Genomic DNA, 12,271 nt, shown 5'->3' on the forward strand with positions numbered 1-12,271 from the left:
TGTTTTGCTGATCAGGACACTGATGTCTTCCAAAGTAAATTTTAGCACCAGGAAGGAATATCAGCCTCAGAATACAGAAAAGGGGTTGGATTTGCCCCCAGTTTGAATTTCAGATACAACCATCATTCTGCTGACAAAGTGCCCTGATCCCCTCTTGAAAAATTTCTCTTACAGATGGATCAAAATGTCTCTCCTTTTGCTTCAGAATGGTCCACTGGGGAATGGAGTGTGGACTGGATAAAGGTGGAAACAAGAAGGTCCCTGTGTTGGTAATTGTTGAAGCCAGGTGACGTGATGTGTGTTTGGGGCAGGGTGGGGAGGATTAATATAGTATTCTACTTTTGTTTATGTTTGGAATTTTTCACAATAAAATTTTTTAAGTGTTTTTCTTTCCTCTTCCTTAGCACAGCTGAGACAAGCTTTAAAAAAAAATCCAAAAAATGTTTCTAGATGCTAAGATATAACAAAACGGAAATGAATGAAGAAGCAACAAGGAATCACTTAGGGGCCCCTGGGTGGCTCACCAGATTAAGTGGCTGCCTTCAGCTCTGGTAGTGATCTCAGTGGGAAGTCTGCTTCTCCCTCTCCCTCTGCCCCTCCCCCCACTCGTTTTTTTTTTTTTTTCCTCTCTTGCTCAAAAAAGTATCTGTCCCTTTGTCCTGCCCTTGATTCTTTTCCAGCAATAATTCTGAGAGTGGAAGAGACATGACCATGGAGGTGTGGATACTTGATTTATTTACTTCACTGACTTCGTAAGGTTAGCAGTTCTCAGACGTTTTCTCCACAAGGATTGACTGACCTGTTGAGTTTCTACTGCATTTATGAACCTATTTTTTTTTTAGATCTTTTCCTCCTATGCAATAAATTTTCTCTCTTATCAATTTTCTCCATCATTATTCTCCCTTGTTTTACATATATTTCCAAGTTTATCTCCCTAAAACAACAAAGGAGCTCATAGATGATTTTTCCCTCCTATTACTTTCCTACTACAATACTAATACTGTTCATATCCCCATTATAATTTTCCATAACAAGCTATTTAAAATACCAACTTAATAATCACTTCTTTCACAGAGTGATCTCTGAACTAGGCTTAGCTGCCATATCCAGAAGCACTATTGGCCACTACAGAAAGCATTGGCCCACTTTATTCTAGTGATTTAAAGTTTTATTTATTTATTTTTTTTACTAATCTCTATGCCCAACATGGGGCTTGAACTCATGATCCTGAGATCCAGAGTCACATGCTGTTCTGATTGAGCCAGCCAGGTGCCCCTATTCCAGTGTTTTAAAATGTGGTCATGTTCTCCTTGCCATTTTCTAATGTAGCTGTAATTGCTCTGTCACCTCTTTTATATAAAGTTCACCTTCTTGTCCTTTAGTTACTTGTGGGCTGGAGGGCACTCTGGAATGTCATGAGTAAAATTCTGAACAGGATGATTCTTCCACTAGAGGACTTGGCTCAGAGAAATCAGTTCCATTCAACTCTTTACACCCCGGCGGGTGGCGGGGGGAGGACACCACACGATGCCAGGTTTTTCTGTAAAGGGCCAGATAGTAAATATTTTAGGCTTTTCAGGCCAAGAGGAAAATCAACAGTATTATTTATGTAGGTACTTGTGTGACAAGAGAAAAAGAATTCCTACAAATGTGTTAAATTCAAAATATAATAGTAATTGAGTATAACTTCTTTATCATTCAGGTATGCAAATGAGAAGAATGGAATTCTTTGGGATGACATTTTGCTTAATTAGGTTCAAGGTTAGTGTTCCCTATGATCACGTCTTCAGCTATTAATGCTGATCTGTAATGAGACTTTATATATTTCATCCTTGAAAATGTCTCCACCAAATGGTACTGCCAATACTGCTGTCAGTCCATGAGCATGATTTTAATTGAGCATATTTAGTGTTGGAAGGCACGTATAGAATTGTTAGATTCTTCTCCTGATGTTTGCCTTTTAGCTTGTTGTTACATTGCAGATTAGTCATTTGCATTTGAAGGTTAGGTGGAAGCTTTTCAATTGCACAATGACATGGATTTTGAAATATGGAAATTTCCATTGCACTTAACATCAAGGTCTGGAGATACTGCTTCTTGTTTTAATTTTTGACATTACAGGAAGTGTATAAAGCTGTTTTACATTCTTTGTGATTCAAAACATTATTGTCAAAATGACTGCTACAGTATACATTTCACATGTAAGCACTGTTTTGCTCTGTAATTTTTGCTTGAATTCATTGAGAAACACTATCAAGCTTGTAGTAAAAGCTAATTTTCCATTATTCAGTAATGACGGTTTGGAATGGTTCTCTATTCTGAAAAATTTCTATCTTGGCTCTGAGCTGAAGAAAAAACTGCGGTAAAACTTTACCATTGTTAAGCCATCAAAACACTGTATAGTAGGGGCGCCTGGGTGGCATAGCGGTTAAGCGTCTGCCTTCGGCTCAGGGCGTGATCCTGGTGTTCCGGGATCGAGCCCCACATCAGGCTCCTCCTCCGCTAGGAGCCTGCTTCTTCCTCTCCCACTCCCCCTGCTTGTGTTCCCTCTCTCACTGGCTGTCTCTATCTCTGTCAAATAAATAAATAAAATCTTTAAAAAAAAAAACACTGTATAGTAGAGCAAATCACGGTTTTCAGCTTCTATCCCTGACAAAACTTCGTAGACATGATGATGGATAAATACAAGTTCACTGTTAATAATTTTAGTTCAATAACATAAGATAGATTCAAATATTTTCTGCAAATTAGTTCCTGCTGAGTAATTTGAATAGGCTCTAAAGGCCTTATTTCTTCTAGAGCTTTATATATTTATCCAACTAAACCTTTTCCTGCTTCACAAGGTTTTACCTCCATCAGTTAACACATCTTAGCAGATTCCCCTTCAGGTTATATCTAATTCGTGTTTTCTCAATTTTTTTGAAAATATTCTTATCTATTGTTCCATGCAGATTCCTCAAAGAGCCTTATTTTTCAATGACTTCAAACTTGGCATTGACACCTCAAACAACAGCAACAGTCTCATAGGACCAGAAACACAATCTCTCTTGGCCTCCAGAGCCAGGTAGTTAGTAGCACTGTTGAGCACTGTTGGTAATATCTCTCACCCCATTGATAATCATCAAGGAAAATCACTCAAAATCATTGGTTTTGTTTTTGTTGTTGTTTTTTGGTTTTTGTCAGAAACATCTTATCTATCCTTCTTCTGGCCAGAGGGACTTCAATATTGCTATAGCTGAATATGATCTAGATTTACGGATGACTTTGCCTCTCCCTCTTGTAACCAACATATCGTGTGTGTGTGTGCGTGTTAGTTTTCTTTTCTGATATTGTCAGATGACAAGAATGTGAATAAGTGTCCCATTTTTTCCAAATTTTTTTAAAAATTTTTATTTATTTAAGTAGTCCCTACACCCAACATGGGGCTCTAACTCACAACCCCAAGTTTAAGAGTTGCATGCTCCTCTGACTGAGCCAGCCAGGCACCCCCACATTTTATGTGTTCGTTGTCACATTTTATATTTTTTTTTAAGTTTATTTTTTAGGAGGGAACGGGCAGAGGGAGAGAGAATCCAAAGCAGGTTCCATCCTCAGCACAGAGCCCGACGCAGGGCTCAATCTCACAACCCTGAGATCATTCCCTGAGCCAAAGTCAAGAGCTGGACGCTCAACCAACCCAACCACCCAGGTGCCCCACATTTGACATCTTTTTATCTTGTGTATCCCTTAACCAATTATGGTCATCATAGTAATTCTTACTACTTTCCTATTTTAGCCTTTATACTAGCTTTACATGTGATTAATTCAGTACCTTTACTATATATTTACCTTTTCAGTGAGAGGTCTGCTTTCATGTTTTCTTGTTACTAATTAGGGTTTTTCTTTTCATCTTAACATTTTTTTTTTAATATTTCATTTATTTATTTGACACAGAGAGAGAGCCAGCGAGAGAGGGAACACAAGCAGGGGGAGTGGGAGAGGAAGAACTAGGCCCCCAGTAGAGTAGGGAGCCCAACGCAGGGCTCGATCCCAGGACCCTGGGATCACGCCCTGAGCCAAAGGCAGACGCTTAATGACTGAGCCACCCAGGTGCCCCTCATCTTAACATTTCTTATAAGGGCCCTTTTAGTGGTGATGGTCGTGCTTTAGCTTCTGCTTGTCAGGAAAACTCTTCATTCTCCTCCAACTCTGAATAATTGTGCTGGGTAGAGCATTGTTTGTTGGAAGTTTTTTGGTTTTTGTTTTTTTTACCTTGAATATCTCATGCCAGTCCCTTCTGGCCTGCAAAGCTGCTGCTGCTGCTGCTTCTTCTTCCTCTTTAAGATTTTATTTATTTGAGAGAGAGAGAGCACAGGTGGGGAGGAGGGGCAGAGGGAGAGGGAAAAGCAGGCTCCCCACTGAGCAGGGAGCCCAACATGGGGATTGATCCCAGCACCCTCGGATCGTGACCTGAGCCGAAGGCAGACGCTTAACCGACTGAGCCACCCAGGTGCCCTGGCCTGCAAAGCTTCTGCTGAAAAATTTGCTGATAGTCTAATGGAGTTTCCCTTGTACAAAACAAGTTGTTTTTGTCTTGCTGCTTTTAATAATTTTTCCTTGTCTTTAACTTTTGGCATTTTATTTATAATGTATCTTGGTGTGGGTCCCCTTGAGTTCATTATATTTGGAACTCTTTGGGCTTCCTGGATCTGGACATCTGGTTACTTTCCTGGGTTAGGGAAGTTTTCAGCTATTATTTCTTCAAAAAAGATTTCTGCCCCTTTCTCTTCTTGGTTCCTTCTGGAAGTCCTACAATGCAAGTGTTAGTCCTTTCGATCTTATCCCATAACTCCTTTATGCTGTCTTTACTTTTTTTCTCTTTTCTTTTTGCTGCTCTGACTGAGTGAGTTCTGCTGCATTGTCTTTCAGTTGACTGATTCTTTCTTCTGCTTCATCAAGTCTGGTGATAAACCCTAGTGTATTTCTTAGTTCAGTTATTGAATTCTACAGCTATTTGACTTTTATTTGGCACTTTCTTATATTTTCCATCTCTTTGTTGAAATTCTCACTGTGTTCATCCATTCTTCTCCCCAGTTTGGTGAGCACTTTATGACCCTTACTTTGAACTCTTGATCAGGTAAATTACTTCTCTCTGTTTCATTAAGGTTTTTTTTTTCTTGAGGTTTTATCTTGTTCTTTCATTTGGTATATATATTCCTCTGTTTCTTCATTTTGCCTGACTCTCTCTGTGTCTGTACAGTGGATGAAACAGCCACCTCTGCCAGTCTTGAAAGAATGGCGTCATTTAGGAGGTAGGGCTTGTCATTCAAACCTGCCCTAGCTCTTTGTTGTCCCCCAAACCTTTGTGCTTGTCCAGGCAATGTATTATATTTCTAATAGCTCCCAGTAGTTGAAGCTGTGTCAAGACTTGTCAGTGTCCCTAACTGAGGAAGATCTCAGCACCTAGACTCAGGTTGTTTGAAAGCCAGACCCTCAGGCAGCAGCTTTTAAAAATATGCACATATCTGCAGTCCCATGGGACTGCACCCATAAGCCCTACTGGCCAGGGGATCTGGCAGTGACTCCTGGAGATCAGTTGCAAAAATCTCATGATGATTAGCTACTAGGCCTCCTTCATAGGAAGACAGCTCCTGCATCCATTGCCTCTTGCTGTGTCCAGGGGATGGTAGCTTTTTAAGAACTCTTTCTCCATTGGTTACAGTCTTGTGGGATCCTGCAGCATAGGTCTCACCAAAGCCAGGCAGTGTAGAGGTGTCCCCTGGCAACAGACACAAAAATCAGGGTGCCAAACAGCGTCTAAGAGCTCCTTTCTGAGTGACCCTGATTATTACAGTCTCATAGGACCAGAAACACAATCTCTCTTGGCCTCCAGAGCCAGGTAGTTAGTAGGTGTCCCCTGAGCCTGACATATGTAAAAGCTTCCTTCTGGAAGATACTGGTACTCTGGAGCATGGCAAAGGGAGAGTGCGAAGATAGCACCCACCAGTCTCCGTCCCAGAGAGTACTCCAGCATGCTCCTAGATGTGAGTGTAAAATGACTTAGATGCCTGCCCCTCAGGCCTACCCTTTGATATAAGCTAAGCAGGTGGGCCTCTCTCACTTTAAGTCTGGGCTCTGTGAGCTGCCTCTGAGCTGGGCTCTGGGGTGGGTAAGTCCAAGCCCGCAGGTTTTTAAGAGGCATTGTCTCTCAGATTGCTGTCATCTTGTGGGTTTGGGAAGGAGGCCACACTGGTTTTCAAAGTTATGTGTTTTGGGGGCTTGTCTCTCAGGTGCAGGTCCTAAAAGTTGAGGTACCTGACATGTGGTTCAAACCCTTTGCTCCTCAGGGAGTTTTGAGTTTTCCACTGGTTGTGGGTTGCTGCATTAGGAGTGGGATTTATGGCAAGATGGTTTCTCGGCTTCTCTCACCTGCTTCAGTGTGGTTTTCTTCTCGTTTGCCTGAAGAATAGTTGCCATTCAACCAGCCTTTAGTTTTTTGTTTTTTGTTTTTTTTTTTGAAGAAGAAACCGTTCCATATGTTGCTGTAGAGTCAGTATGTCTGTGGGAGGAGGTGAGTTCAGCATCTTCCTGTAGCAGCATCTCGAACCGGAACCTGTCTTGTTTTTAATAGACTATTGATGGTGCTCCCAGTGTCCCCTAATCTTTGAGCAACTGTTCTCACTGAATGACCGAGAGTTTAAGACGAGTGTATTTTCTCTGGACACAATTTAATTACCGCAGCATCAGTAAGCAGCTTTCTTTGGCTAGCAAATGAACCACTTGGAAATCACTTTGATGGCAACTTCATTTTCATTTATTTTTGTGAAGAAATTCTGATGAGCTTTGAGCCATTCCATCTTGAATTTTCTTTTTCTGACTGTTGTTTTCCTGTGAGTTGGGGACACTATGATGACTGATTAGGGTAAGTTGATATATATTGTGTTCTTTCAGCAGATGCGACGTCACTGTATGATAAACCCAATGCATGGCCATTTAATTCAAGACGAAAAGAAATCTACTCTCCACTTTGCCTTGGAAGTGTGATATTCAGTTTGCTTTTCTTCTTTTCATGATGGACGTGCGTGGGCAGTAAAAAAATAAAATGCCGTGGTGCAGTGATAGCATATGGCATTTGGAGCTCTGCTGAGTTAAAAACTGCGTCACTGCAATTTGTAGGGTGCAGAGCCGAGCAGCAGTGCAAAGGGAGGAGAGTGCCACGTATAGTCTCTATCATGACGATTCAACTCTGCCGCCGTAGTAGGAAAGCAGCTAAAAACAACACGTGGCTTTCTTCCAATGGGTGTGAGTGTAGATTTATTTCAGTAAAACTTTATGGACCCTGAGGTTTGAATTTCACATAATTTTCACGTGTCATGAGATATCCTTCTTTTCATTCCCCTCCCCCCCAGCCATTTAAAGGTGTAAAGCTATGCTTTGGCCACAGGCCATACAAAAAGGCAGAGGGCTACATTCTGCCCCTGAGACATCGTTTGCCATCTTCCATATGGAATGTGTGTCTCTGTCCCGTTCCCAGTGTGACTTAGGATTTTTTGGGTGACTAACACAACCTCTACAGACCTTCTCTCCCCTGAAAAAGGCCCCTCATTACCATCACACCCCTGATAATTAAATTCACTGTTTGCTTGCATCTTACTCCATCTCTGTGTCTGGCCAGCTTCCTGTTTCAGACAGCCTGGCACATAATCCCTGGTTATATCCCACAGCACCATCAACATTTATCCCGCCCGGATGGAGCTCCTTCATCTAGGGATAGTATCCCATCCATAAGGGAGGACTTGAGCCACCAGAGTTAGGTTCTAGAAAACAGAGCAAAGACCAAAAACTACCCACACCCACAACACAAAAGCTGCAGTTGACCCTTGAACAACATACGTTTGAACTAGAGGGGTCCCTTTACATGTGTAACTTTATTGATAAATACAGTACAGTATTACAAACGTATTTTCTCTTCCTTATGATTTTTTTTGAAGATTGTTTATTTAATTGGGGGGGGAAAGCAGAGAAAGAGAGAGCACAAGCGGGGTTGGGGGGAAGGGGCAGAGGGAGAGGGAGAAGTTGGTTCCCTGCTGAGCGTGGAACAGACATGGGGCTTAGTCCCAGGACCCTGGGACCATGACCCGAGTCCAAGGAAGATGCTTAACCAACTGAGCCACTCAGGCTCCCCTTCCTTATGATTTCTTTTTCTTTTTTAAAGATTTTAATTATTTGAGCGAGTGAGCGAGGGAGAGAGAGAGAACAAGCCGGGGTGGGGAAGAGAGAGGCAGAGGGAGAGGGAAAGGGAGAAGCAGACTCCCCAGTGAGCAGGGAGCCTGATGCAGGACTTGGTCCCAGGACCCTGAGATTATGACCTGAGTCGAAGGCAGACACTTAATCATCTGAGCTACCCAGGCGCTCCTACATGTGGATTTTTGACTGGACAAAATTTTTGACTAACCCCTATGTTGTTCAAGGGTCAACTGTACTTCTCTGATGCCGTGTTTCATCTGAGACTGAGGCATAAAACAGTGATTCTTAAACCTTTCTTTTTTTTTTTTTTTTTTAAAGATTTTATTTATTTATTTGACAGAGATAGAGACAGACAGGGGGAGTGGGAGAGGAAGAAGCAGGCTCATAGTGGAAGAGCCTGATGTGGGGCTCAATCCCACAATGCCGGGATCACGCCCTGAGCCAAAGGCAGATGCTTAACCGCTGTGCCACCCAGGCGCCCCTTAAACCTTTCTGAACATCTGATCACTTGAGCAGCATAAAAGCCAGAAAACTAATCAAAAAAAAACCCCAAAACCCACCCAGGCCCCATCTCAAGAGACTCACATGATTGACCTGGAGAGTCCTGAGTTATATTTAAAAACAGCAAAAACAAAAACTAAAAAAAACCCAAACCAACAAACAAAAAACTAGGTAATGCATTCTTATGGTTCAAATAAAAAATAAGATATACCTATCCCATCTATCTTGGAGGCTGCTTTAGTTTACCACTTTTATTTGCCCTTCGTGTATTACATAAGTGATTCCTTATGCAAGTAAAAATAATAAGAATGTTTTATTTTCTTGGTGCCTGGGTGGCTCAGTCGGTTGAGTGTCTGATTCTAGGTCTCAGCTCAGGTTTTGATCTCAGGGTTGTGAGTTCAAGCCCCGCATTGGGCTCCAGGCTGGGCATGGAGTCTACTTAAAAATTTTTTTATTTTCCCCTGTCTTACACTAAAGGAAACTTTATATCCACGCTTCTGCATCTGGCTTTAAAAAAAAATCTAACGGGCGCCTGGGTGTCTCGGTCGTTAAGCGTCTGCCTTTGGTTTAGGGCGTGATCCCGGGGTCCTGGGATTGAGCCCTGCGTTGGGCTCCCTGCTCTACTGTGGGCCTGCTTCTTCCTCTCCCACTCCCCCTGCTTGTGTTCCCTCTCTCGCTGGCTGTCTCTCTCTCTCTGTCAAATAAATAAATAAAATCTTAAAAAAAATTAAAAAAAATAAATCTAATAATATATTCTGGAAACAATTCCATGTATGTAGGGACCTCCTTTGCTCTTTGTTTTTACATTTGCTTACTATTCCACTATGAAGATATACTATAGCTTATTTAACCTGTCTCTGTAGGCAGATACTCAGAGCATTCCCAAACTCTTGTTATAAACAGTGCCTCAAAGTATAACTTTGTATGCATATAATTTCATGTATATGCAGGTGTCTTAGTTGATTTCAGCTGCCATAATAAGTTACCAACAACTGGGTGGCTTATACACAGAAATTTATATCTCACAGTTCTGGTGGCTGGGAACTCCAAGGTCAAGAAACCTGCATATTCATTATCCGGTGAGAGCCCACTTCCTGGTTCCTGTGTCCTCACATGGCAGAAGGAAGGAGTGAGGGGGCTCTCTGGAGTCTCTCTCTCTCTCTCTCTCTCTCTTTTTTTTTTTTTTTTTTTTTTGGATGAGCCACACAGTCAGGAAAGTTTATTAAGGCGAGAGTGCACTTGACACATGGGAGCAGGTGGGCTCAGGGGAGAGCTGCCTGGGGTCTGGGGTCTCTTTGATAAAGGCACTAATTACATTCATGAGAGCTCCGCCTTCATGACCTAATCACCTCCCATAGGCTCCACTTCCTAATACCATCACATGTACTTTACAGGGACACAAACATTTAATCTACAACAGCAGGTATTTCTGTAGAATGAATTCCCAAAAGTGGGACGGCAGATTAAAGGGTAAATGCACATCTATACATATGGTCAAACTGCCCTCCTTGAAGATCATACCATTTTGTCCTTCGCAGTAACATTAAAGAATGCCTGTTTCCCCATGGCCTTATTGACATTGCATTAGGCGAGCAGGGACTCATGCAGCAGTGACGTAAGACAACAAAGGTTTATTTCTTTTCTTTTTTTTTTTAAAGATTTTATTTATTTATTTGACAGAGAGAGACAGCCAGCGAGAGAGGGAACACAAGCAGGGGGAGTGGGAGAGGAAGAAGCAGGCTCCTAGCAGAGAAGCCTGATGTGGGTCTCAATCCTAGAACGCTGGGATCACGCCCTGAGCTGAAGGCAGACGCTTAACGACTGCGCCACCCAGGCGCCCGTTTTTTTTTAAAGATTTTATTTATTTATTTGACAGAGACAACTGGTGAAAGAGGGAACACAAGCAGGGGGAGTGGGAGAGGAAGAAGCAGGCTCCCAGCGGAGCAGGGAGCCCGATGCGGGGTTCGATCCCAGGACCCTAGGCCCTGGGCTGAAGGCAGACGCTTAACGACTGAGCCACCCAGGCGCCCCCAAAGGTTTATTTCTGACTTGTATGCAGGCAGGGCAGTGTTCCTCTGAGCAGCAACTCAGCAATCCAGGCTGGTGGAAGCTCCACCATCCGGAGGCTACCCCAGGTGGAACACTTGACTTTCTCCCTTAGTAGTTGAATTTTAGAACAGAACTGGAGAGTCTCTTTCATTTAAGAGCACCAGCTATTACATGCTTCGGCCCAGGGGAAGTAGGTTAACTCTGCCTGCAGTGATGAGTCGCACGCCAAGCCTCAATGAAGGGGGACCAGGGACTTGCATCCTCCATAGCCTCCGAAGTAGAGAACTGGACACCAGCAAATGATATGCCAACTTGTAGATCTTTGCCAATCTTTCAAGTGAAAAAAATGTTCAGAGTAGATTTACTTTGCATTTTTCATATTAGGAGTGAGATTGAGCATCTTTTCATATTATTTAAGGACCACCATCAGTAATTGTGGTACAACTAATGTACAACCAGACTTGCACCTTCTGGGGCTTTCCTACTCAGTTTCCGTTTTCCATCTGAGAGAAGCATCTTTTCCCCTCCATGGTTAGTAGGACAGTGGTGACTGTCCCTGTGAAAACTTGACCTACAGCCGAGATCCCACCTTTTCAGTAATACTAGTAGTTTGATTCTCATTATAAAATAATTTTCAATGAATAACCATAGCATTCATGCTATAAAGCTTACATACCATCACAGGAGGCAGGACGGTCATTCTGTAATAGTAGGAGCCAGAACTAGAAATCTTGGTGTAAATACAAGACTCAGTGGTTACATGTTATGTCTTGCATTAACCATCTCTATTTGAGGGAGGAAGTATCTTTTTTTTTAATTTATTTGAGAGAGACAGGGAGAGAATGCGTGCACGTGCATGGAGGGAAGGGTAGAGGGAGAGGGAGACAGTGAATCTCAAGCCGACTCCAACCTGAGTGCAGAGCCTGATCTCATGACCCTGTGATCATGACCTGAGCCTAAACCAAGAGTCAGATGCTTAACTGAGCCACCCAGGCGCCCCTGAGGGAGGAAGTAGCTAATAATTGCTTTTCACCGTCTTCTCATCTCTGTAAGGATAAAATCTCATTTTAACGATGTGGGCAGAAGGCAGGAGACTTCAATCCCAAGTCCCCCTTCCTTAATACAAGACTAAAATCTGAAAAGCTGCTATAAAATCATTAATATTTTTTTTCATGTCAGTTCCTGTGTCCACATTTTTATTTCCTACACATTATAACAGTGGTTCCTCTGAGTATCTTTGCTTCTGAAAATGAAGACTTTAGTTGTTGTTGTTTAAGATCTTATTTATTTATTTGAAAGAGAGAGAGAGAGAAATAGAGGGGGAGGGAGAGTGAGTGAGCAGTGGGGAGGAGCAGAGGGAGACAGACAAGCGGACTCCATGCCCAGCATGGAGCTGAAGCCAGAGTAGGGGCCCGATCCCAAAACCCTGACATCATGACCTGAGCTGAAATCAAGAGTCGGATGCTTAACTGATTGAGCCACCCAGGTGCCCCAA

At 42.6% G+C, this 12,271-nt stretch overlaps 1 protein-coding gene across 1 annotated transcript in view; it reads right to left on the minus strand.

The window, feature by feature from the left end:
* Positions 1–10,638: 10,638 nt before the first annotated feature.
* Positions 10,639–12,271, minus strand: part of SNAP29 (synaptosome associated protein 29) — a 30,908-nt gene continuing 29,275 nt past the window's right edge. The window contains exon 5 of the mRNA XM_011233689.3: positions 10,639–11,106. Coding sequence (XP_011231991.1) covers positions 11,009–11,106 — 98 coding nt within the window. The 3' untranslated portion in view covers positions 10,639–11,008. The remainder of the gene's footprint in view (positions 11,107–12,271) is intronic.

Source organism: Ailuropoda melanoleuca, chromosome 14 (assembly GCF_002007445.2).
Source record: "Ailuropoda melanoleuca isolate Jingjing chromosome 14, ASM200744v2, whole genome shotgun sequence".
In the NCBI taxonomy this organism is placed as follows: Eukaryota; Metazoa; Chordata; class Mammalia; order Carnivora; family Ursidae; genus Ailuropoda; species Ailuropoda melanoleuca.